Genomic DNA, 27353 nt, shown 5'->3' on the forward strand with positions numbered 1-27353 from the left:
TTTGAGCTTGACTCTGGCTCTTTTCTTCTCATTTTCGCTTTCATGTGTGGGTATGGTGCTTGTTTGCTTGTGAGAGTAATGTTCTTGGCGTCTGATGAGGAAGAGGTTTTCATCCCTATGTTCATGGTCATCTCATGGGTGGTGATCTTGCCGAGCACTTGACTTGGAGTCATCTTCTTGATGTCGTTGTTGTCGTAGATGATATAGACTATCAACTTGTACTTCGGAAGAAGAGCTTGAAGTATTATTCTCACCACTTGATCATCGTCAATTGACATCAAACATAGCTCATTGATCTCATTGACAAGAATATTCAAACTGAGTACATATTATTAGCACTTTCATAGGTAAATTATTTGATGTTATTGAGCTTAGTAACAAGCATATGATATTTCCCATTGCACACATCTTTTGTACATTCATGTATTTCGATGAGATTATTTCTAATATCATGTGCATCGGTGAGAGAATAAATATGATTAAATTCATCAACATTTAAAGATGATAAAATGATACTCTTCACCAATGCATCTAATTGTCTCTCCTTGTAGGTGATGCAAGGTCTCATCCCTTCCTTGGCGGCTTTTCAAATATCTAGACCCTTGGCTTACAAATAACAAGATATTAGAATTTCTCAACGGGGGAAAATAGTGTCATCAAAATGTGGAACGTTATGGGTATCCATCCAATACCGGACGTCACAACTCTAGGATGTTAAGCCTATCAAGAGCATAAGAGTCTGATACCAATTGTGGGGAACGGTGACGTCCTAAGGGGGATGGTGAATTAGGACACTTAGAAACATAAACCAAATTGACTCTAAAAACTTCACAAGATAAATCTATCTCAATTTCTATGTAAATATGCTCTAAGTTTATCTAGTATGTCTATTCTACCGCTCAAGAGGATTGCAACCTACTCTAGCAAGGTAAATTGCAAGTATGTAAATATGGAAACGTAAATAAGACAGAGAGACAAACTCGGCACAAAGGATTTTTATCATGTGGTATCGATGGCATGAATGCCACCCCTAGTCCACGTTAGAGCTCCATAAAGAATATGCTCATGATCGTCAAGTCTCTTCTGGTCACGACTCTTGAGCTACTAAGTCACCAAGACAAGATCTCAAACACGATGAGCCACCAAGGCAAGGTCTCACCACTAGTCTCTCTTCTAGTCACTTGCCATCGTGATCACTTCGGAGCTTGAGCCACTAAGGCAACGGTCTCTACGTCCCCGTACATGTGTCTTGTCGTCACTCCACACCAAGTTAAAGGGTCAACAACCTTGAGCCACTAAGGTCTAAGATGTCGTTGAGTCACTAAGACTCCAAGGCGTCGATGAACTACTCAGTACAAGCTAGGATCACTACTTGATCCCTTCTTCAAGCTGCAACACCTAGCTACAACTCACTCTAGGCCTATAAGCACTAAACACTATCTAATTTGTGTCTTAGATGATCACTTTAAATACTTTGGTGGTTTGGATGTCTTCTCAAGTGTGTATGAGCTTCCTCTAGATTTCAGCAGCATGCCACACCTTCAAATGACTGAGTAGAGGGGTATTTATAGCCTCAAACCCGCCAACTAACCGTTTTCCCAACAGCTAAGAAAAGTTGTTAGCACCGGATGATCCGGTGAGAATATTAGTACTAACACCAGATCATCCAGTGAGTACAGCTTTAGAAAGTAGCCATTGGACTTCTACTCAAAGCCTCTGTGGATACCGAACACTCTGGTGTGCCTTCAAATCTATCACCGGACCTTCCCGTGAGTTATCTTGAGCCATCCGAGCCTTTATAGCATCTCTGCATAAAATACTATGGTGCATTCATCTTAAGAGCACCATATCTTCCTGTGAGTTGTTCTTCATTCTTCAACACTTGCAGTCACCTCTGTAAGAAATGCTCCAGTGCTATAATCCGTTGTGCACAAATCAAGAATCGGATCATCCGGTAGGTTGATCTTTAGTCTCCCGCACTTGCATTTTTCTGTGCAAGAAATACTCCGGTGTTATTCAGTGCAAATCACCGGACTATTCGGTGAGGTCCTCAACCTTCTTCTCCTTTGTTAGAAATACTCCGGTGAGTTTAACACATAGAGCACCGAACTATACGGTGAAGTCATTAACCTTCACTTTACCTCTGGACAAAATACTCCGATGAGTTCAACCCCTGAATATTGAACCATCCGATGAAGTCAATTATGCTGGGACTTCTCCAATTCAGTCAATCTTTATATCAGTTACGGTGGCTTCTTGATGTATTACATCCATGAGATCTACTAACATATATAACTGTGAATGTAATATTTGCGGATGCACCAGTATACAGAGTATACGAAGGACGTGAGAATGTAATAATAAAAAATATGTAAACTTTATTCATTCATGTCGAATTTATAAAGTACAGTTTCTCTCATTATACATGTTACTCCACAATGCACACGCTATCTGATTATCTCAATGATATGGTGATTGCTTTGTCTTGGTTCCTGAGGCTTCATAAAGCTCTCTGGTTAATTACATCCGTCCTCGGGCTACATCCGATCAAGCTGTACTGGTAGTCGTCATATCGAGGTCGTCTCCGAATCTGCAAGGTTGTAATCACATGCAACAAAGACCAAGCAAAGTAAGCATTAGACATAAAATAGTAAAGAATGGGATAACAGTCTAGCATGAGTTTTTTGGACCGTTTATGTATATTGGGTCATCATTGACCTTGTATGGCCTAAGCATAGTATATGTGTGAAGAGGGAGCTAGGAGTACGACACGACGCGTAACTTCTACCGAAAGTGGCAGCATGGCCACGACCAGGAGTTCCGATATCGTGCTTGACTCACTAACTCCCTCTTTGGGCCTCGAACTTGTCCTCATTGGCCAATGAAGGCAACATACCACAAAGGCGAAAGCCATGAAGGCAAGGGTAATCATTGTGGGCCACGGAGACTCCAGCCATAAGGGCACTTTATTCTTTTTGATAAGCGTCATGAACAGCCACACAGGCGCTATGCCACACAGGTTGGGTAAACACAGTGGCGATATGCAAACACAAGCCACAAAGGAATCTGTAGGGCAAGCAACAACGAGCCTCAACAACATAAAGGTAATCACAAGTGCATCACCATATAGTTTTTATACTATGCAATCAGCCATCAGCAAACTCAATGCCAATATGGGCATATCTTGCAACAGTGATTAAGGAAGTACCCATCCGACAATATAAAAGCGAATAACAGGACTATAAAACAAAAGAACAGAGCCACAACTTTGATAGCAAAAGGGAAATAGCATTGGGCAAACAGCAGCAAGCCTAGCCAGGGCTGAACATGCCTCAAGCACATATATTCAGAACCCCAACATAAACATATCACTGAGAGGAGCAGCAAGCATCAGGAACATGAATTCATGGGCAATAACAACTTGTCAAAGCCCACACTATCCAATAGACCTCACAACAAGAGGTATAACACTGAAGGTAACAACAGAACCATCGAAGAGAGCAAGATTGACAACAAAGTAAATCAAGCCACTGATCAGAACATGCACACTGTCCAAGAACAAGTACAGGGCTACAACGGCGCGCACCAAAGCACGGGTTGTAACAGTGCGTAGCCGGAGCGTGGCTTCCATGGCCTGATGGTGTGCAACAACAAGTGGAGGAACATAATGCGACAGCAGCCGGGCTTCAGAGAGAAGAGCACAATGGCACCACCCAGACAGAGGCGACAGTAACAGCACGAGCACAAACGCATCTGCAAGATAGCAAGGCTATCGCAACTCGCAGCTAGAGCCCAGACTTCACTAGCGCGTGGCCAGAGTACAAGACTTCCACGGTGCACGGTTGGAACCCAGAGCTTCTTACGGCACACGACCTGAGCTCAAGTGACATTGGCAATACGGCAGGGCTATCGCAACTCACGGCCAGAGCCCGGACTTCACTAGCACGTGGCCGGAGTACAAGACTTCGACAGCGCACGGTTGGAGCCCAGAGCTTCTTACGGCACACGACCTGAGCTCAAGTGACATTGGCAATACGGCAGGGCTATCGCAACTCACGGCCAGAGCCCGGACTTCACTAGCACGTGGCCGGAGTACAAGACTTCGACAGCGCACGGTTGGAGCCCGGAGCTTCTTACGGCACACGGCCTGAGCTCAAGCGTACATAGCACGAAGGCCGATCATCACAGAGAGGCAGCATCAGCGGCATGACACATCACAGACAGAGAGAACGCGACAGCTGGGCCTCAGTTTTATCATCACTGGCTAGCGAGGAAAAATAACAACATAGCGGCAGGACGATAGCACGACGACGGCTTCGCTCTTCTCCCATGGGCAGTCGCAAGAGTGAAAGTGTAGCCCTTATGTGTGGTTTTGGTAATTAATGATAATACATATGGACTAATAACTTTGTTGAGAATTGTTAGTAGATTATTCCATAGGTGATGAATGGAGGAGAGATATGCATGAACTCTAGGTAAATAGGAAAGTTGAAAGTGTATTAAGATGAATGAGCTCTTAGTGATGCTAGGTGATGCTCATGAGGAGAAGGAGAAGCTCAATAAGATTGACAATATGCATGAAGGCTAATAAGTTACTTGTGAAGATCAAATAACTTAAGTATAAAAGTTATCAATTGAGTTTTATAGAATAATCTATGTGTTTTGCACTTAATGCTGGACGCTTGAGAAACACTACAGTGCCGGTAAAGGGGGGCAATAAATAACAAATGTTGAACTCTTGATCAGAAATAAATAACAAATGTTGAGCACAGGTAAGGTCCCAGCCTAGCATAATGAGGGCATTTTACATGCTCACAGGCCAAGAAGGCTCAAGAAGCGAGGGCATTTTAATTACATGCCTCACAAAGTTTCTGCCTGACATAAATAGGAAAAAATAGAGCATTTTACTAATATAATGACAAGAAAACGCTACTATCCTAACTAGTATAATACAAGCTCTAAAGAGGAAATCAGATAAGCAATGTAGAGGGCGTCCTTTTATTTGTGACGATGGAGGTGGGTACAACCAGCTAGTGCAAGCTACCTGCAAGGCTCCAACACTAGTAATAGCTAAGCTAGCCTAGCGTACGTGTTGTCACGTATGATTCCGAATGGTAAGAGCGCTCCAACACGTCTAGCTAGCGTCAGATTTGTTTGTGGTCATCTCCATATGCATGTGCTTCCAGTGGACTGCATGCAGAGCACGAGCCTACCAATGGCATATCTGGCTAGAATTGAATTGATGGCTCGTCTCATCTCTGCTCCTCTGTTGTGGCATAGCATCACACTGCATCAGTAGGTATGGTGCTTTGCACGGGCTGCTACAGCGTTACCACCCCTTGCACTTTGGACAAGCAACCGATGGGGTCGCTGTGCGCCTGTGCCCGGCGCGAACAGCGGGTCCGGTTGCGCGAGGCAGTTGGCACACGAGATTATATGAAAAAGAAATTTTATGAGATCCGATATCGAAAGATCTTTATAAGATTTTTATTTATATCATTTTTTTTATCTAACGGTTAACACATGTAATTAAGAGAAAGAAGAAAGATACATGATATGCACAGTAGAAAATCTTTTTTAAAAACAGATCTTACAAAATTTTCTTCCTAGCACGAGAATGAGGTCGCTGCCAGTGTCAAGCTGCGGCGGCGTGCCGAGGTCGAGGACATGCTTGAGGTCCTCCGACGGGCGCACCAGTGTGCCGCCCGGCTGCTGATGTACGCTCTCGCCACCTCCGTTCCTCACCACGGAGAATGCTATCACGATCCGCACGAGCACTAGTATTCCCATTGCCTTGTGACTGTGACCAAACCATTTCAGCTTTACCGATATTAAGTTTTCAGGTGACCCAGTTGCACACCAAAAAGAAAAGGCCTAGTGTTTCAAACCATTATGAAATTTTGATCTCCATTGACCATACTGTGCTCAGTTTACATCTGGCAGCTATCCATACAAGGCATAGGAGATGGACATCTTCAGTATTGGAACACTTGCCATGACCTAAGACAGTTTCACCCGCATATCCATCTTTGGAACACTTACCAAACTAGTTTCAGCCGCATATCCCTGGGAGTTGTCTGCAGGCAAGTTCAATCTCTTCTTCTGTCATCTCGATCGTAGCATCACTGTCATACTGACCATCATCTGATCTAGTCTTGCTGTGATGCTCAGTATCTTGCTGTCTCTTCCCCTTATCACCACTAACCATGCGAGCAAACTCAGTTTGGTAAATTTTCTTGCATTTGATTGCTAATTGGGAGAGTTGTTCTTTAGGTAACCATGCCTCCTTTCTTACATCCAGTTTCAACAGTTCGTTGACAACATGGGGGACAAAGCTCCACTGCTCAGCCACTCCAGTGATATCCTGAAAAAAGGTTTACCATGGACAGCTGAGAGTATAGCACATTTCCAGTAAGCACCATAATAAATAACATGCGAAAGATGTTCAGTCTATTGTGTTGACTACCCACAATCAAGTTCTTAGAGCAACTCCAACCGGCTTGGCAAATGGTTCGCTATTGTCAAATTTGTTGAGCCGGTACAAAAACACAGCTCCAACCGACTCCCTATCACCATCGCTATCCGCTCGCTACATCCAGCGACCTCCTGCTCGCTATCAGTGGACGATGACGTGGACCCGCTATGAACAGTACTCAGCATATCTAATTTCGCCTTACCATCTTCTCTGCTCAAAACAATGGTATTCTGTTGCTCTAAAAATCCTAGAACTTTTCGTATGTGTTCCATAATCCATGTGCAACCCATTTTAATTAGATTCAACTAAAAGCCTGTGTAGAATTTAAACTAAAATTCTCCAAAAAGGCTACTTTTATAACTTCAGGAATTGTTAAGGTCTTAAATAAATTCCCAAAAATCTGAAAAAATTCACTAATATTCTTCTTATGTGATAGACAAATTTCTAAAATTATTTTTAGCCCTAGGTTATATGGTGAAAAATAAGTTCATTTGTAATGCTCTATTTATATGGATTTTTATCATTTCATGTGATATTTTTCTTTTAATTCAATTTGAATTCAAACAAATTCAAACACATACAAAATTTAGTCTTTGGAAATATAACTGTTGCAAATATTTTTTATTTATAGGATACTAATAAAATATAAGCAAGTGGAATTTAGGGATCAAGATTTAGATGAGTCGGTTGAAGCGGGCAGAGAAATACAAAGGGAATCTTTTAGAGAGGCTCTCTATATGAAGATTTAAGGAGCAGGATTTAGGAGTCGGTTGAAGATACTCTTAAGGACATCAATGGAAGCATAATAACAATGGCAAATTAACCCAGTTCAATATTTGCCATCTAGGCAGCATTCCAATCTTTCAAGATTACTTAAGACCAATGCCTAATATAAATCAATCAGATATAGCAGTGTTTCCTGATCCGTAGTCGAACAATTAAGGCAAATACATGCACTTTTTAAATAAAGGACGATATTACATTCCTTACATTGCCTTGGTTGAGAGATTCTATGGCGTCTTGCAGACAAGTGACAATCCCTTCAGCAGCTATGGACTTCATTTCACTTGGCTCTGGCTATCAGGAATGAAGCAAAAGAAAGACAAGTCAGGCAGAACAACAAACATTAGTTCCATCGGTTAAATAAACCTTGGACAAGCAGAGGTAAGACTGAAGAAAAAAAGTCAACATAAATAAATGCATTTTTATCAATAGGAACACCATTGGACAGTCACTCAGTGCTGACAATATTTATGATGGTCAGACAGTGCTTGTAGGCCTACTCTATGAAATACTAAACCTAAGTTTAGTCGAAGACATCAAGACATGTAAACCATAAATCCTGAATTGTAATACATCGCCCACTAATCCATCACTTGACTATTTAACCCTAAGTGCCCACCTTCTCTTCTTGGCTCTCCAACCATGATACAGTCTGTGTCAAATCATCCATTGCCCATTGTTTTATTTTTGATGGAGAAAATTGTTTGTTTGTAGTCTCTAAATGTCCCACCTGTACAATAAATTCAAAACTATTGTGAGGCCTTGGACTAAAAACTACATGCAAAAGAATCATCAAAGTTATTTATTGCAAGAGTAAAACATGCTGAGATGTTTTCAGAAACACGTGTTGCCTTCATATTGTTTCATATTGGAAAGCTCTCTGATTTAGTGCATTTCCACAAGGCAATAAGTGAACAAAAGCAGTGAGGTTTAGTGAGAAAGAGAAGTCTAAGCACAGGATTTAATTGGATTTCCTGTCCAAATGAAGACTCGACTACTTATTAGCCCAAAAAAGTACTTTTCCACAACCCTCCATGTTTTTGTTATTTGGTGGAGGAATGGATGCTTAACAAACACATAAAGATCAATGGGAAGGACCGTAAATTGTACATTATCCAGACTGGGCATAAAAAATATGACGGATAGTTGGTCCCAACCTTCATATGCACTCACTGGCCCCCATTTCTTACACAAAAGGTACAATGATGCATGTTTCGTACGTGTCGATTTTTCCTAAGAAACAGAATGCTTTCTGTAGACATTAAATACACATGATTGAAGTATTCAGGTTTAGCACTTGTCCTGTCTCTAACAATCCACAATGATGCTGACATCAAATTCAAGTAGACAGATATATTAGCTACTGAGTAGAAATTCAGAAACTCTATCTTATAATTTTTAGCGTCATAATCGATGTCATCATCATCAAAAGCATAGTTCTTGGCTATTTCATAAATCACTTTGAACAGACCTCTACAGCAGCAGAGGAGGATGAGCTGATATGAGATCTCTCAACTTGCTTTTGATGCTCTTTGCGCTCCTTCTTCTGATCTACACCAGCAGGACCGAAACAAATTACAAAATCAATAGCTTCTAATTGATTCGCTCAATTCAAAGCTACACAAGGAAAAATGGTAAAGTACCCAAGAGCTGAAAGGATATTCATCTTTCACAAATTTATAGGGTGTTTGTTTTGAAGAATGAGGTGACCCATCACCACCTCATTCCTAACCCACATGTTTGGTTTGAGAAATGGAATGGGTTGATCCATCACCACCTCATTCCTCACAAGCACATAGTTAGTGTAAACATGAGGGATGGTGTCATCCCACCAAAATTGATGGGATGAACCCATGATGGGCCATCCCATCTAGGATGGGTTTATCCCTCAAACTAAACACCCCATTAGTTAATGTGCATGAAATGGTACTTCTTTGAGGTTGTAAAATTTCAATGTTTCGCCACAGCTTTAGTGAAATGTTAAAAGAATTGCCAAGAGCAGCCTAATCTGTCCAATTACCAGGTGTACATCTATGGCTCGCATGTCTAGGACACGTGTAGTTGCACTGTTGCATCTATAAATATGGCTCATTATCCAGACGAATGTAACATTCTTTGATATGGATAAAAAAAATGAGTTAACTTAATTTTCAAACGTTCATGGCGGAAACAAACAAAACACTAGTACCCTCATCCAATATGCTGATGTAATATGAACAGTAGGCTTAATTTGTTGGGCATCACATTATTCGAACAACTTGATGCAGTTATAAGTTGGTAAGGATTACTGAAAGATAAAATAGCCATAACCAAAAGAACTAGACAACAGAGATGCAAAACTATATGATAGTAATGATCAACTCTCTGGGCCACCTGATATGCGATAAATTGGTGTCATGCTGACACGGACATGAACATGAAAACCATAGACAAATGTAAAATGCAAGGATCAAAGGTGTAACGTGGACAGCTAAACTGGATACCGATGCTCTGTACATATCAGAAAAAAGTTACAGACAGCACCCCAAAGATGCCATATGTATCGAGGAAACAATTGAATCACATAACAGGAGCTTATGTTTGTAAAACCTATTTCTGATGAAAGCATCTATCACCTTGATCGGATTCGACTAGCTCTTTATTTTTTCGCCATGGTTTTCCAGCATGCATAAGGTAAGGCTCAATGTCCACAAGTTTTCTTTGTCTGTGAGATTCAGAGATCCAGTCCTGAGAGAAGGCAAGAGGACAAGCAGCGATTATTGTGTTGTTCTAAGTAAAATTAAATCCAAATTACCTGACGCCAATGTATGACATAATAAGACAAGTTAAAATTTTCGCCAACACATGTCAAGATAATCTTTTAACTTTTAAGTGTACCAGTGAACAAACTACTACACCTTTTCTAGTGTGCAGTTAAATTTTCCAAACGATACAACTATTACCATTACTATATTTACTATTACAAATAATTTTTTTACTTCTTTCATCCTCTTTATTGGTGGATCTTGTTGGGTTTCATCTCTAGCATACCCCAATTTGCTTGGGACTAAAAGGATTTGTTGTTGTTGTAACCAAAACATGGATACGGCAATAGATATGACTTGCCAACAAACAAGGAGCAAAGTACTTATGTTCATTGATGCTTTTAACCGTATTTCATTTATCCTTATTTCTGTTTTCCGACAAACCATGGCGAGTGGAATAACTAAAAGCATCCGAAATGCAATCCTGTTCTGTTTTAAAAGCGAAGCAGGTGATAAGAGTACATGACCTGCATGAATTTGTTCTTTTCTACATTCTCGATGGAAAATTTGGTTATGCAACCATACTGCATAACAATGGGTGTCCCAATCAGTTAATTATTGGGAAAATTGCCTCTACCACTCTCTCCGAACTGTTTTGCAAACATAACACTCCTCAAGCGCCAAGATTACTACTTCAGCAGTAGTTAGTTGCCTGTTTTTGCGCCGTCTACCACTCTGTCATCTCCGGTCTCCTCCCTCTTATCTTTCGTCTCCGGTGTGGTCCCCCTTTCCCTCACCGCCGAGTGCTCTGCCCTCACCGATGTGGCCACGACGCCGGCCATCTCACACCGCCGACGAATCTGCTGCGTCTGCAGCGGGCAGAGGAGAAATGCCGGAGGTGGAGAGGAAGGGTTAGAAAGGGATGCATCTAACAGTAAGAGGGAACAGACTTAACGGTTTGACAGGGTCAGCTTTGATCTGGTCCATAGATATTGGATCTGATGGTGGAGTACTAGACAAAGCAAACTGTAGGAACTAAAGAGTGGTAATATAGTAATTCAGCGAAAAGGAGTGGTATGCTTGCAAACTGTTTAAGAAATATTGGTATGAAAGCAATTTCCCCTTAATTATTTACAGGGAGCCTCAACCAGAACTCATGCCAAGCAGTAGAAAGATAAATCCTTTTATTTTCAGAAAATGGAGAAGCAGTTGTGGAAAATAACTAAAGCACTACATACAGCAATACAGAAATCCCATTACGCTTTGTAGGAATTAAGCACCAAAAGAATGTTCAAAATAGTATGTTTAACAAAGTAGTATGCAAATTAAATTTAACTACAAGCAAATGAGAAAAAAGAAGGTAAAATACACTAGAGATGTTCTCTCTATGAATCATATACAGAATGTCACTGAAAAAGCTCACTAGAACAACCAAAGCAGAAAATTCACCTTCGAGATAATGGTTCCATTATCTGACTGGACTTGCCGAAACTTGGGGGTGTTGGCAAATGCACAAACAAGAAGGGTGCAATCTGATGTCCAATCTGGCCGATACTCCGCACCCATATCCAACGCTTGGGAGCGCAGCGTGCTCCTCTCAGGGTTCACAAACCCTGAAAGCACAAAGACAACTCTGTCCTGCCCAGAGAGAACAGTTTGGAGAATCACCTCAGTCATACACAAATACAGAACAGTAAACATCTTACTTTAGGCAGAGGACAATCGGCAATTACCAAAAGTTTGGAGAAATCCGGCTCTTTCTGAGCATTCCGGGAAGTGCCCGCATGTTTCTTCTTGCCTGACTCGTCCTCTCCATCTTTAGAAGAACCCATCCGAGAAGGGAGGCTTCTCTTGGATGCAGGGTCCGATATTTTCTTGGAAAATGGACTGCGCCCGGACCTCGGGTCCAATCAAAATCCTATGCGCGCGAAGAAGAAGAAGAAGAGAAAATGGAGCAAATGGATGGATTAGATCAGTGCTCCACCAATGCAGCAACGAAATCCGCTTCTAACTGACGGAAAGAAAGGGGCATTTGGATTCGATGTTCACAGCAGGTTCCTCGAAAAAATGTTCACAGAAGATAAAACATCTCCCAGAGCAACCCGTGTCTCTTGTAAAAAAAATCCATGATTTCCTTATCATCGAGCAGATTAGGGTTACTTACCAACAAAAGGAATCAATCCCAGGTCCGGATGTATCGCCACTCCACGTCAATCAAGTACCACTAGTCGGGAAGGGGAAAGACCGCGACGACGACGAGAGGGAGGATGCCGTGCTTCGGTGGAATGAGGCTGGAAGCGGGTTCGACGGCGTGAGCGCGCGCGCTGGGCCGCCGGCGACGAAGAAGAACAAGAAGATGGATTGGCGTGAGCAATGCTTGGAGGTTTAGGGCTGAGCCGAGCCTGATTTTGGCCCGAAGCACGAAATAGTCAATATTTTCAGTATCCTATAAAAAAACCTCAATATTTTTAGTAGTGACCCTTTTATAAAAATAAACATCAAAATATTTTGTTTATATAAGCAAGACGTTTATAAAAATAAATTTTGGAGAATGTTGCTTCGTCTAAACCGAAAACCAAACCAACAATGAGAGTTGAATCCGTAGGCTCCAATGCGAAAATTCCAGCTCGTAGTGAAGCTAGATTATTTGAGTTGGTGAGCTCTGCCCTACGCTTCATTTGTCTATTGATTTTTACTCCACCACCAAGCTAAGACCTATCTGGAGGAAAGAAACGTTATGAATTCTAGTTAGAATCAACGAGTCTTTTAACAAATGATTCGAATCTAAAACAGAAAAAATGATTATTCTTTTTACACTGCAAGAAAGAAACATACAAAACATAATTTCTTTCATTTTTAAATCACTGTCTTCTTATTTACCTGTGCCATTCTCTCTTAAGAATTGAAATCTATCCGATCAGCCAAATAATTTTATACAAAATGTTCTAATTCATTATAAAAATATTTCTACTAATCTATTAGAGAAATATTTTAAAAACTAGAATCAAAATATTTTTGAAAAAATTCAGAACCTACTAAAAGTCATTGACAAGTTATACCTTGTAATAGGTAATCTCTTTTTTTCTCAAGTGTCCACACAACATTATAGTAAAAAGTCGTGCACATTGTTGAAAAGCCTTGGCATCCTACTTGGTAAGATGGGCATGGGTGTTGTCACATTTGTATAAGAATCAACCGTCGTTACCACTGTAATATGTATCAATCGAAAAATAAGAACAAACTTAATTTTCATTATATTGAACTATACAAATTTTTGAATGGTAATGCGCGGTCATTTTTAGTGGTAATCCATTGTTTTATTTTGGTTTTTTAAACAAGGGAGCATCTCTATAGTCATTGAACCACCTAAGTTCGAGTTTTTACACAAATTTGCGTGTTTATTAAAAAAATGTCTGTGTGCATCTTAAACATTTCGTCGTTTTGACGGTGCAGAAGCCGAAAGTACTTTCATTATTAAAAATAGTCAATGAACCAATTTTGCCTTATTAATTTCCAGGTGCTAATTTGAATTAATTAAAAAAAGCAAATTACACACAAAGCTCCCTTCGACTGTTACTCCTCTGTTTTCTCCCATCTACCTCTTCCTCCCTCCTCGCTCTGCCATCGTCCATCGAGCTCGCGATCGGATTCGCGCCCCCACTCGCCTCGCTCAAACGCGCGCCACCCCTATCGCCGCAGATCATTAGGGTTGGGCCGTCGCCCCGCTCGATTCCGCCGGACTCGCCGTCGCCACCATGGTACGTGGATCTCAACTCGCCCGCTCCCGAATCTCCAATCGGTTCGCCGGCTTTTCTTGAGCCCAGCTCGTGGCGCACGCACCGGGATCTGATCAATGTTGTTTTCTGCTTGTGTTTCCCTTAGCCTCTCAGGTTGGAGATCAAGGTGCTCCTCCTCGACCCCGCTGGATCTCGGTCTCTTCCTCGTGGTTGCTTGTGTCGCGTTGTTTTTGCGCTGATTTTGTTGTCATTTTGTTTTCTGGCGGTGATTAGAGGAAGTTCGCGCAAAGGTCGGAGAGGGTCAAGTCGGTGGATCTTCACCCCTCGGAGCCATGGTAAATGATTCCGCTTTTGGAGGCGTTCACTGCATTTCAATCACATTTGGGCTGCTGGTACTTATCGTTTTGATGTACTCGTACCCAATGTTAATTACGTGCTTTTGCATTGGTGTAGGATCCTGTCGAGCCTCTACTCTGGGAGTGTCTGCATCTGGGATTATCAGTCACAGGCAAGGACTCGAGCTGGTTTTCATGTTGTGTTTCCCCCTGTTATGTGTAGCTACATCTGTCTGACTAAATGCTATCATACGTGCTAGAATTCATGCTCATGCTAGCGAGTAATACATGAACCGTGCATAAACTTAGGGTTTACTTGTCGCAATGCTGGAGCCTGACTGCTGACGTTTTTAGCTGTTGCAATATCTATGGTTTTGCTTATTGTTGGTTGCAGAATTTTGCATGTTCTACATTCAGTTTTGTGCTTAAGAACTTGATCACCCAAGCTTTCTTACATGTTGCTCTCATTACATATTGTTCAAGTTTTGCAAACTGCAAATTTGTATGTTGCTAGAAACAACACTTTACTGCTCCCAGCACCGTGCTGAGTGCTGATCACATTACTAAATGTGAAAGAACTCAACCATGGGCTCCTGTTGATAGTTCAATGTTGTCTGCTGTTGACTGGTTTATCATGTAACATTCTTTGTTTTTTTTAGCCTCAGTTTAGGTTTCTGTGAACCTAACTGCATTCTTATATGTTGGCCATTTACATCTTCCTTTGAGATGACCTGCCTTGGTGTCTTGGTTATTAATCCGCACTTGGTGTCTTGGTTATTTGCCCAAGATTGCCTAGGGTACAATAAGGAATAAAAACGAGTTTGTGAAAAGTATAAGCATGCCTTATAAAACCTCTGTCTTGTCCCTGATAATTTATAAACCAAACAGATGAATTATGAATCTGTTGTGTGTGATGTTAAGGCTTTCTTGTGACACCTCTCCACACTTGTGTTGCATAATATCTGTTGTGTATTATGTTAAGGCTTTTACTTATAACAAATATATCTATTGTATTTTTGTTAAAAAATATATTTAAAGCTGGCAGCTTAGAGTGTGACTCTTTAATATGTTTGCTTTTGTATATCTTTGCAGGCTATGGTGAAATCGTTTGAAGTCTCAGAATTGCCAGGTATGCAGTGCACTTATATTCACATGAAATGAGAACTTGTCATGGAGGCTGGACATGATTCTAATGTATCTGTAAACTTGTTTCAGTGCGGTCAGCAAAATTTGTTTCAAGGAAACAATGGGTTGTAGCTGGTTCAGACGATATGTTCATCCGTGCCTACAACTACAATACAATGGACAAAGTTAAAGTTTTCGAGGCTCATACTGATTACATAAGATGCGTTGCAGTCCATCCGACTCTGCCATATGTGTTGTCATCATCTGACGACATGTTAATAAAACTGTGGGACTGGGATAAAGGGTGGATGTGCACCCAAATCTTTGAGGGACATTCACACTATGTGATGCAGGTTACTTTCAATCCAAAGGATACTAACAACTTTGCAAGTGCATCTCTTGACCGTACTACGAAGGTATGTTTGTTTTTCAATCTCTGATATGCAACAAAATGCTAGTTATGAGTCATGACTATGTGATCTGGTTCATTAATGCTTCTTAATTTGAAATTACAGATATGGAGTTTGGGTTCTCCAGATCCAAATTTTACACTTGATGGACACCAGAAAGGTGTTAACTGTGTTGATTACTTCACTGGTGGTGACAGGCCTTATTTGATTACTGGTTCTGATGACTCCACTGCAAAGGTCTGTTTTTGTACCCCGCTGTAGAATTTTGAATGTTCAGTTGTTCAATGCAGTCCTAATATAATGCAGTTATGGCAAACTAGGTCTGGGATTACCAAACAAAGAGCTGTGTTCAGACACTTGAAGGCCATACACATAATATTTCTGCTGTTTGTTTCCATCCTGAGCTTCCTATAATCATTACTGGATCAGAAGATGGTACAGTTCGTATATGGCATTCGACAACTTACAGGTGGCTTTCTTCCCTATGTTTACTTGTTTATGTGAAGTCTCTAAATTTGTCTTTTGGTCTTTCCTAGTTTTTATGCTTGGCCATTAATCAAGCTACTTCCTTGCAACTGAGTTACCAACTCTTCTCATTAAACTTGAATGATAAAAACCATTCAGTTTCCCCTCTTAAAAATGGGCACAATAAATTTTTAATATTTAGTCCTACAAGAACAGCATTGATGCTTTATATGCTGTTTGTACTCTTCGAAGTTCAAACTCATGGTAACTTATTAGTTTCCATGGTATGCTATCTTAGACATACAAGCCTTTTTGCCATCTATAATTATGCTTTTTACTAGCTATCACGTCATGCAGCTCAACATCTCTTAGAAACCTTACCCGTGCAGAATTTTTTCTTTGACATTTGTGTGAGGGTGGGGGGACACTTCTGTCAGAAAATAACACTTTGTCCCTTTAGGCCCAATTGTTTGTGCAGTATTTGCTTTTTATTGTTGAAATGCAATTGTTACGTCAAGTCCATTGAGTTCAAAATTGGATCCAAACTTTTTATGAATACTCTTTCATTCTTCAAAGCATTTTAACCAATATAGGTTTTGATGGATGTGTCTGACAGGCAGGTTACCATGGATACATTCTGTACCTAGTGATAAGAAGTATACGAAATCTGCCTTCTGCAATAAGTAGATAATAAAAAATCTTGTTGAAAGCGCATTTATCACACTACCATTTTGAATAATTTTAGAATCTTCTGTCATTGACATTGTGACTCTGAACTCTTGTAGAGTATGAAACAAAGGATAACCATCAGTGTAATTTGGTTTGCTTATTTTTTTCGAAAAGGGGAAACCCCACATTCCATTACCTTCGTAACGGAACCCATGTTCAGTTTAGTTACAAGTAGAGGAGGTTTCAGGAATAGAGGGAAACAGACACAACAACAACAATAGCAACAAAGTCTTTGTCCTAAGCAAGTTGGGGTAGGCTAGAGATGAAACCCACAAGATCCAACTAAAAAGATGATGAGAAAACAATAATGATAATAAAGGTATTAGTAGCAAAAGTTATGGTTCTCGCATGTGGATTGCTAACTTCCACGCGCTTCTATAGTAGCAAAAGGCTAACAACCATTACATGACAACTTATAGAACTAGGTAGAACGACAAAAGCAAAAGCTGAACTAGAACTGGAACATCTAATTTGGTTTGCTTATTGAAGTTACAAATGTTGTTTTGTAGTTAACTTATTCATGCCTCTGTGATAATCTGAGGTCAAACACCACTTATGTTACACTTATTATTTTTACAATTGTGAGATATTCTTATTCTTGTTTCATTATTTAATTTGTAGACTTGAGAACACACTAAACTATGGCCTTGAAAGAGTATGGTCTGTTGGATACATGAAGGGATCAAGAAGGTAAGTACAAGATGATTTGCATTCTGCTTTTGTTTCTTTAATGTCCTCAGTTATCTAATGGGCGTAGCTATTTATCTAATACTTTACTTTTTTTGTTTTCTCCGGTTGATATGTATACTTGTGTCGTGCTTGATAAATCAATAAGAATTCCTCTTAACAAGTTATTTTTTGTTTGCTTTTAAGAGTGTCACACTATAGTTAGCTAAGACATTCACAAGCAACACATCATTGGTTGATTGCTTTACCATATCCTTTTCAATTTCAACAAAACTGGTAAACTGATGGCTGTCATTACTATTCCATGTTTTCAGTTCTGTTTACTTGTATTTTTCTTGCAACATGTTCATGCTTGTAGCTGTTATGTTGTCCACTTCATTTATTTGGATAGCTAGTAGATCATATTATCTTTCATTTTAATTTTTTTGGGTCCTGTGGTACTATATATTTTTCTAATTTTGAACCAGTATACTATTTGGTTTTCGTCTAGGATGGTGATTGGTTATGATGAGGGAACAATTATGATAAAAATGGGTCGTGAAGTACCAGTAGCAAGTATGGATACCAGTGGAAAAATAATTTGGGCAAAGCATAACGAGATACAAACTGTGAATATCAAGAGTGTCAGTGCAGGCTTTGAGGTCAGTTAACCTGTTTCGTAAGAAATGAAATAATTGAAGAGACGCTGGACTGATGAATTGTTATTTTTCTAAATCAGGTCACAGACGGGGAAATATTGCCCCTTGCCGTAAAGGAGTTAGGAAGCTGTGATCTGTACCCACAGGTACTTTTGGATGCTGCTATGCTCCTCATGCTTTACAAGTTATTAGTATTGTAGATTTGTTGTGTGCTTAAGTGACTCAACTTGTGCATAAACCACAGTGTTCATGTTTGCACCTGCATAAACAACAACTACCCATCAGAGTAGCTTGTGGCGACTTAAGATTCATGAAGAACATACGAATTGTTTACTGCAATAAGAGTTATAACTAAGTTTGTTCACTTGCTTAATTTTTATATACCTACAATTCGTCATGCGTAAAGATAATTTCTTACAAGAGATGTTGATGTGTGCTTTAATAATGCTTCAGGCTTTTGTGTTTCTTGAATCATAAGCCTGATACTGCACCTGTATTCTTGATCATTTAACATAATTACTCACCACCGAGCCATCACCTCTATTTTTGTTCCTTGATGATGCTAATAGACTGAGATGCCTGTAACATGTTTTTTCTTTTTATTATTCAATGGTTATTGTTCCTTATATCTTGAATAGTATACAATCTGAGTATGAGCGATTTTCTTGGTTGGTCAGAGCTTGAAGCATAATCCCAATGGCCGATTTGTTGTTGTATGTGGAGATGGTGAATACATAATTTATACAGCCTTGGCTTGGAGGAATAGATCATTTGGATCTGCACTGGAGTTTGTTTGGTCATCAGAAGGAGAATATGCAATTCGGGAAAGTACATCAAGAATAAAGGTTTTCAATAAATCATTCCAGGTGTGTACCCTACATTGATTTATGATCTTTCTATTGTGAATTTGCTTTGCAAGATCCAAGTGTCTCATTAGTCATTTCTTCTATGACCACCTTGGAGGTTGCGGCCTCTGGTTGACCATTTTTACCTGTTTACCCTGTTGCCTTGTCGTAATTGTAAATCTGCACCGTGCAATATTCAGTTTACTCTTCTAGTCTTCTTTTCATAGTTGTCATGGCGTCGAGATATCGTCGCCATAACGGCGATATATCGCAGTGGCGGAAATCCGCATCTCGCCACAGGGATGCCATGGCTAGGAGGCGTGTATGGCGTCCGCCCCAACTGGATCCACGCCCGCCTCGCCGTCTCCCGTCCGCCTCGCTAGCCGCCCACTTCGCCTGCCTGAGCTATGCGCCCGCCCACTGAACTCCGTGCCCACCCGCCCGCCGCCACCGCCATGTTGAGCACGGGAGAGAGAGAGATGCTTGCAAGGAATGGGGTGAGGTAGGGTTTGGGACTGAATGGGCCAAGTTGGGCTGCTTTCACAGTGAACAGTTGGGCTGCTTTCCGAGCTCTGTTTCCTTGGTGATCTTCTGTGCATGCCTGTATGCTACTATGCCAGCCCCTCAAGACCTCAACTAAGTGTTATGTGTTCTGTTCTCTCTTCTCTATTTTAGCACTTCTATAGTATTGCTCAATACGATATGTCACACTAGTTCTGGTAGGATGGTGGCACTTCAGTTAGCACTAGCACTAGCAATTGTGAATTCTGAATTTCTGATAGCAGTATACGAGTATATCACTAGTTCTGAATTCTGATAGCATTATAGCACACATTTTCATAACATGGCTATTTTGATTTCCTAATATCCTACACTATAACTTTTGAGCTGCATTTACATTGCCATTTGCCAATATAATTTCCTAATATCCTAGACTATAACATGTGTATTCGCCACGCCGCGCGCCATAGGCGCTGTAAAGTTGTGAAGGTGGTGGGTTGTTGCGCCTCGCCACGCCGCCATAACAACTATGCTTCTTTTATTTCATTATGTTTGCTTTTATCAGCGAAGGTTTCTTTTTAACTCTTAAGACTTGTACTCATGCACTTTGATTTCTGTGATTGGCTTTGGTCATGATTCATCATTAAGGTTTCAGTCTTATAGGAGATATATCACTTATGCTTCTTGCATCATATCCCTTGTCTGCTGGCATTCATCAGCCTAAAGGAATCCTCTACTTTGTTTAACCATAACACCGCTCTAGAAATCGTAGCAGCATATGTAGAGTTACTATGTGATCTAGTCCCCTTTTTCAAATATATTTGTCAAAGCAAATTTGCATGCTGTTCTTCAAGCATTTTTCAATGTGCCTTCTGGCTTAAATGATCTGATTTACAGGAGAAGAAAACTGTCCGTCCTACATTTTTGGCGGAGCGTATTTTTGGTGGGGTATTGTTGGCGATGTGTTCTAGTGACTTTATTTGCTTTTATGACTGGGTTGATTGCAGACTAATACGCCGAATTGATGTGAATGTCAAGGTGAGTCATATTTTCCAATGGAAAATTCGGATATACGGAGTTCTCTATCAACTAACCTTTTTTCTTTTCCTTGCATTTTTAGAACCTCTACTGGGCTGATAGTGGTGACCTAGTTGCAATAGCAAGTGATACGTCATTCTACATCCTCAAGTACAACGTAATATATCGTATCCTCTAAATGTTCATTATCTTGTTCCTTCTTTCCTTCTCCAGTCCTTCTTAATATATTATTTCGCAATCTGTGTTGAACATAGCATGAAATCTTTTTATGTTTTATGTTCCTGCAGAGAGACGTTGTTGCTTCTTATCTAGAAGGTGGAAAGCCTGTGGATGAGGAAGGTGTTGAAGATGCTTTTGAGCTGCTTCATGAGGTCAATGAGCGAGTGCGAACTGGAATTTGGGTTGGAGACTGCTTTATTTATAACAACTCATCATGGCGTCTAAATTATTGTGTTGGTGGCGAGGTAAAGATAGTGTGCTCCTCCACACAAGCATTTTGTTCTGTTAATGTTTTCTCTATGTGGGTATCTTGTGTGCTGTAACTTCATTTGTTCACATAGTTATAAGCTTTATATTTATAGGTCACCACGATGTATCACTTGGATCGCCCTATGTACTTGTTGGGATATCTTGCGAATCAAAGTCGAGTTTATCTTATTGACAAGGGGTTTAAGTATGTTTGCTTGAAAATGTTGCTTCCTTTTTTCTATGTAGCATCTGTGGTTGATTTCTGTAACTAAAATATATATTTGTTGTAGTGCCATCGGGTACACATTACTTCTCAGTTTGATTGAGTACAAGACCCTTGTGATGCGTGGGGATTTGGAACGTGCGAATGAAATTTTACCATCCATACCAAAGGCACAATATAATAGGTTTGTAGCTATCTTCTGTTCCAAACGGATAAGTTCCTTCGGTTCAGTGCTTCACTATTTCTTTTGCTTTAGATCCAATTCTGTGTTTTGTGAAAAAAAAGGTTTAATGCTAAATTGATGCCTGTGTTATCACATAACTGTCTGTTGTACGTCACATCTAAAATAGACTCTGCAAGGGGTATGGACATATAGTTCTGTTGTAAGACTACATATTGACTTTGCTGTATCTTCATATATTGACTGACTAATGGAAGTGTCAGATAACGAAATCAGACAATTTATTTTCCTTCATCTATTTGTGTATTTTGTCCAGCTTTATTTTGAGTCTGTTCTCTTCTAACCTCAGATCTGGCTTCCCTTTCTTTATATGGCAGTGTCGCTCATTTCTTGGAGTCTAGAGGTATGTTGGAGGAGGCTCTCGAGATTGCTACTGATGCCAATTACAAGTTTGACCTAGCTGTGCAGCTTGGAAAATTAGAAGTTGCAAAGGTACAGAACATATTGTCAGTAGCTAAAATTACTAGCTAAATAGCATATATTATTAAATCTCATGTGGTCATTTACTGTACAGGCTATTGCCATAGAAGCACAAAGTGAATCTAAATGGAAGCAGCTTGGTGAACTAGCCATGTCCACAGGCAAGGTTGGTTCTTAAATCTTATGAAAGATTGTTGGTTTGTAACACGTAAAGGGCTACATTGGGGATAAGTCTTCAAAGATAGAGTACCGCTATTGAAGTGTGAGATTTGTTTTTCTGTGATCAAATAGTTTGGAATTGGATTTTTGATCTTTTGAAAATTTAGAAGAAAAATCATTTGAAAAATGCTTTTGATATGAGCTTTAGATTATATCCTTCCAAGATTTTGCCAAACCTCCCCACGGAAATTGGAAATGGATAATGGTCAATATTGCAACCATTTGATGGCAATTGACACATAACCTAAATCAACATATTCCATTTCATAATCTTCCATTTGTATTAGCTCATGCATACTAGCTTATTGGTGCGTATCCCACAATTTCTGCTTTGCAGCTAGAGATGGCGGAAGAATGCCTTCTTCAGGCAAAGGATTTAAGTGGCTTGTTGCTACTGTACTCATCTCTGGGAGATACTGAAGGAATCGAAAAGCTTGCTTCTCTAGCGAAAGGTCATGGAAAAAATAATGTTGCATTCCTCTGCCTTTTTATGCTTGGTAAATTGGAAGATTGCATACAGTTGCTCATAGGCAGGTAAATCTTGTTTGCTGTGGTGCTCTTCCTTTCAGAGGCTCAGAGCTAAATGACTTCTTGTGTATTCCGCAGCAATCGTATACCTGAGGCTGCATTAATGGCACGTTCTTATCTTCCCAGCAAAGTCTCAGAAATAGTACCAATTTGGAGAAATGATCTAGCTAAAGTAATTTCTTAATCTTCTGCTCTTAACTTTATTTCTGAAAGTTGGGGCCATTAAAAAGGTATATGCTATCATCTTATTTTTTTAATCTGTTCCTTCTATGCAGGTTAATCCAAAAGCTGCAGAGTCTCTGGCAGATCCTTCCGAGTACCCAAATTTGTTTGAGGACTGGCAGGTTGCACTTACTGTAGAAAAGAATATTGCTTCTCAGAGGTAACAATTACCACAGAAACTGCTTCGTTTTTTTGTTATAGAGTATTGCTTATTGTTGGGTTTCATCTCTAGCCTACCCCAACTTGCTTGGGACAAAAGGCTGTTGTAATACTTCTCAGAGGCAAAAGATTATCACAGAAACTGTCTTTTTGTTCCAGAGAATAATGGCTTCAACACTAGATTTTATTGCATCTTCCCAGACCACCTCATAGTTTTGAAGTACATAATAAGGCTTTTATGTGCAGGGGCCACTATCCTCCTGCTGATGAGTACTTGAACCATGCTGAGAAGTCAGACATGACTCTTGTGGAAGCTTTCAAGCGGATGCAGGTCATTGAAAATGAGGAACCAGTAGATGCAGCGGATGAAGATGGAGAACCTGATCAAGAGGTATCACATGTGTATTGTGCTTCTTACCCATTCTCAACTTAAATGCTATTGTGTTCCAAGAAAAACCTATATGCTATATATACTGATCAACTTTTACATCAGCAAGCTTTTCTTAGGTCTTGATTGCAATGCCATTGTTTCATTAATATTTTCTCTTGATGATTGTTATACCATTTTTATTAATTTTTTAAAGTAACAAATATAATTTCTTTTAGGCATTGGAAGAGAACACAGATGAAGCTGTCCCAGTTGATGCTGATGAACCTGAAGAGACCGTTTTTGTAAATGGGAATGAGGGTGAGAAACAGTGGGGTACGAACAATGAAGGAACTTCATCAGCCTAAAAGAATTGTTTGGCAATGTAAAAACCTGAGTTTTTGTTTATGGTCACCGGCTTTGCCCCCAAGTTCTAGAACAGTTAAACCAATTCTAATCCTCCAAATTTTGGATAGCAAACCCAATTATATCAATACACCATTGATAATTAATTAGGAGATTAAAATACAATCATATATTACTACCAGCTTGTCAATTCACCTGCCTTTTCTTTGACTTTGTTAATGGATGTGCTATTTTATACGCTATCGCTTACTGCAAAAACACTGATCTAATTTAGTGGAAGGTAGTTTCGTTGGGTTGGTAAGGAACCGTAAAATATGAGGATGTCTTCACTTAGATACCTGAATATATAGTGCACTTTTTGCGACCTATTTTATTCTTAATTGCAGCAAGGACTTTTCCCCTTAGTATTTATGCTTATTTTGCTTTTTGCAGTGCTAACCCAACATGAGTAGAAGCTGAGGGAAGCACAACGCAATGGACGCATCTGTTCTTTCTGAAGGTGACAATGTGACATGTTGGACCCCAATTTTACTACGAAGTGCTTGGATTGGTGATGCTTATTGCAGCGCCATTTGAGCCACATATTGCTTGTCAAATTCTTCAAATGAACCCTCATACTCGACTACCGGAAGGATTACTCAACTGGTGTCAATCCGGGCAGGCTTCTTTTGGCAACAGAATAGGCAATTTTTTTCTTGCAACATTTTCATACCCGATTTTCATGTCGTGAAATCAATGGATTGTGTGTGGAATCAGTTGTAATGCATAGCCTTTGAATAAATTGTTATAGAGTTATGTAGTATATGCCACATTACCAATAGCCATGACACCTTGTATTATATCACAATTTTTGTTAGCCATTACTGTAATTTTTTTATTCGATAAGGTTACATGTATATGATTGTGGCGCCGAAAGCTTGCCCCTGTATCATTCCATTGGAGATCCATCTTTGGATTCAGTTTTTCAGTTTTTCTTGTTTATCAATGCTTAGATAAGTGCTGATTCTTTCAAGACTCTAAACTCATCAGACCATACGACATGCTGAAAGTTGTGTTGATAAGAATGAGGAAATATTCAAAGATCATATGTATGCTACAAAGTAAGACAAGTTATTGCAGGCTCGACTGGGGCATCGGATCTGATCTACCGGCAAAGTGCATTCTGACAAAATGGACCGAAAAGTAAGTTAATTCGGTCAATGTTTGGCAACCATCCGCCTCCAGGCAGCTAGGCATAAACAAAATGCGATCACCACCACCACCATAGAAACGAAGCTGTCACTAAAAGGATTCTTCACTTCCATAAGAGTTTCCATAACAAGAACGACATTGGAAAGGAGTGACGTATTCCAGCCAAGAATTTTTAGCCACTGCGCTTTTATCATTTTCACCCTCTCTTTTCTGTTAACTCAACTTCCCTTTTCTATTTCATCATGCCGTGAGTATGAATTTCTGAGTGATATAGCTAATCATCTTGTCTTTCTTTCCGAAAAGAACGAGAATTGCCTCTAGGATGCCGCTATGTGATTGACCCTTGAATTTCAACCAAAGTAAAGCTATAGCAGGTAGTTCCTACTTGTTGGCAACTTGTGCCACCATGAACATATACATTTCAACCCCTACTCTGTCACGCACCTTTAGGAGCTGCAAAGTCAAATATGTGATTTTGAGTAACATGATGTCGATCACAGAAGCTACCATGTCACCCAGTGCAAAAGGCTCTTACATTGTATCATTACTATACTAACATCATTGGGTTTGTTTCCCTTTTTTTTAAAAAAAATATACTAATATTATTGGAGTAACATGTTTTTCAATAAATGAAGTTTTATTAACTCTAATCGTTATATTAAGATGATATAATAGAAAAAGAGTTACTCCCTGCCTCTGCATACCAGATGCAAACAGCCAATATTGGAGTAACATGTAAAAACAAGGTAACCAATTTGGTCCAATAGGGTCTGTATAATTTTTTCTGCTTTAGAGCTTGGAGCATATATTATCATTCTATTAACAAAATGCAGCCTCAAACAATACGTAGAAAAGAAAAAAAACAAAACTTGAAAATCAAATACTTAAAATCTGCATTACCTAAAGGAAAGATATTTTTATGCTACGCTCGATCGAGAGTACATGTATATATACCATATATGATTGTGCGTCGAATATTGGATGATGGTGGCACCCCATTGTCCTCTCCCCATCACACCCTCCTTTCTCATATTCTCCAGCTAGCAAGCCGGCCGGACATGATCTAGCCGAGTTCTCCTCGGCAACAAAAGAGACCAGGGTTACTGGTCACACACGCTACGCTAGCTAGACACTACTAACTACTCCCTCCAATTATAAATACTTGTCGTTTTGATTAAGATTGATCAAACTTTTAAAATTTTGATTGTCAACAGTTTTCAAAATATGAAAACATAAAAATCACACGTATAAATTTATCTTAAAAAATACTTTCATAATATTATATTTTTATTAAATATTATAATAAATTAATAGTTTAATTGCACGTTAAAGACCATAAAAAATAAAAAACAACGAGCATTTATGACCCGGGGAGTACTACTACTCCACAATATATTATTCTGCCATCGTAGGGAAAGCCAAAAGCAGCACAAATAAAAGCCGGCAACGATTATTGACATGCATTAGTTCCTGCGACAAAATGTATGCAGTTTCATCAGCTAATAAGCAGAACGTACAGTGGTAGATCATCATCACTTTTTTTCGTCGTAGCTAGAGATCGATGTCACGTATACATACACACATATATGCACAGACACATGATTGTGTGCGTCGCAACCATACAACAGTAGGTACGTGGAGTAGGTACGTCGCAACCATGCAACACACTAGCTAGCCCACAAAGATATATCCTAATATCCACGAATCCATCCATCCATTTAGCAATAGAGCCCCAAAAACGACATGCATTATATTTCTGTGTCTATCTCTTGCGACGAAGCGTGAGATGCATCATGTATTGCAAGTGCTTTATCCACTCAGGAGGTAGCGACACCGACACGTCACAAAGCTAGCTAGCCATGGCTAGATCAGATGGTCGATCAGTCAGCCAGATGCTAATCGACGGCCACCACTCCCAAGATACCTGCATGCATAGCCTTTTCTTGTCAGTTGTCACAAACACAATGGCCGATCAAAACAAGAGGCGAAAGCTACTCGATCTAATTCCTCCGTTTCGCAATATTTATTCATACTCATCGTTACGTACAAATCAAAAAATACTAAAATCGAGTGAAAAAATATACTGAGATAACCATACTACCCCTAATCAATGTAAGGATGAGAGCAAGTAACTCATCAGGATTTGGAGTAAATACATACATGCACTCAAGAGCATAGCAGTAAAATGAAACATAAAGCATCCTTGATTACCGTAATGGACAAATAATTTGAGACAAATACTTCCGATGTTATAGATAAATATTACGAAACGGAGGGAGTAGCGTAGTGCTGTTAGTTGTAGCTTCTAGCTAGCTTGAGTGGAAGGAAACCACAAAAGCAAAGCGAAGGAAAGTAGGAAGAAACGGATGGAAAAGAAGAGGTGTCAATCAGACGATGATGGTGCGGTGTCGGAGAAGTGGGGGATTATGCTCGGAAT

General features: G+C 39.8%; 2 protein-coding genes across 9 annotated transcripts; one reads left to right on the forward strand and one right to left on the reverse strand.

The window, feature by feature from the left end:
* Positions 1-5890: 5890 nt before the first annotated feature.
* LOC133926225 (DNA-repair protein XRCC1-like) lies at positions 5891-12432 on the reverse strand. 4 transcript variants are annotated; one of them, XM_062372030.1, is made up of 8 exons: positions 12167-12431; positions 11736-12060; positions 11452-11640; positions 9874-9985; positions 8730-8809; positions 7878-7988; positions 7466-7552; positions 5891-6364 (listed from the first exon to the last, which is right to left on the reverse strand). In XM_062372030.1, the coding sequence occupies exons 2-8, from the start codon at positions 11832-11834 to the stop codon at positions 6053-6055; spliced, it is 990 nt and encodes a 329-aa protein (XP_062228014.1). In that variant the 5' UTR covers positions 11835-12060; positions 12167-12431; the 3' UTR covers positions 5891-6052. The 4 variants fall into 4 exon arrangements, with proteins under 4 accessions (XP_062228014.1, XP_062228013.1, XP_062228016.1 ...); XM_062372029.1 differs by having other exon boundaries at positions 11736-12431; XM_062372032.1 differs by lacking the exon at positions 12167-12431 and having other exon boundaries at positions 11452-11635; positions 11736-11870.
* A 1118-nt stretch (positions 12433-13550) lies between these two features.
* Positions 13551-24692, forward strand: LOC133926227 (coatomer subunit beta'-1-like). 5 transcript variants are annotated; one of them, XM_062372033.1, is made up of 25 exons: positions 13551-13760; positions 13885-13905; positions 14013-14074; positions 14193-14247; positions 15167-15203; positions 15290-15615; positions 15715-15846; positions 15930-16078; positions 17425-17493; positions 17981-18131; positions 18209-18274; positions 18806-18994; positions 20372-20512; positions 20595-20669; positions 20800-20976; positions 21094-21185; positions 21271-21387; positions 21762-21876; positions 21959-22030; positions 22421-22617; positions 22690-22783; positions 22887-22993; positions 23239-23383; positions 23599-23744; positions 24158-24692. In XM_062372033.1, the coding sequence occupies exons 1-24, from the start codon at positions 13758-13760 to the stop codon at positions 23725-23727; spliced, it is 2721 nt and encodes a 906-aa protein (XP_062228017.1). In that variant the 5' UTR covers positions 13551-13757; the 3' UTR covers positions 23728-23744; positions 24158-24692. The 5 variants fall into 5 exon arrangements, 4 of the variants coding, with proteins under 4 accessions (XP_062228017.1, XP_062228018.1, XP_062228019.1 ...); XM_062372034.1 differs by having other exon boundaries at positions 23599-23695; XM_062372035.1 differs by having other exon boundaries at positions 23599-23680.
* The last annotated feature ends 2661 nt before the right edge of the window (positions 24693-27353 follow it).

This window comes from Phragmites australis, chromosome 8 (genome assembly GCF_958298935.1).
Source record: "Phragmites australis chromosome 8, lpPhrAust1.1, whole genome shotgun sequence".
Classification (NCBI taxonomy): Eukaryota; Viridiplantae; Streptophyta; class Magnoliopsida; order Poales; family Poaceae; genus Phragmites; species Phragmites australis.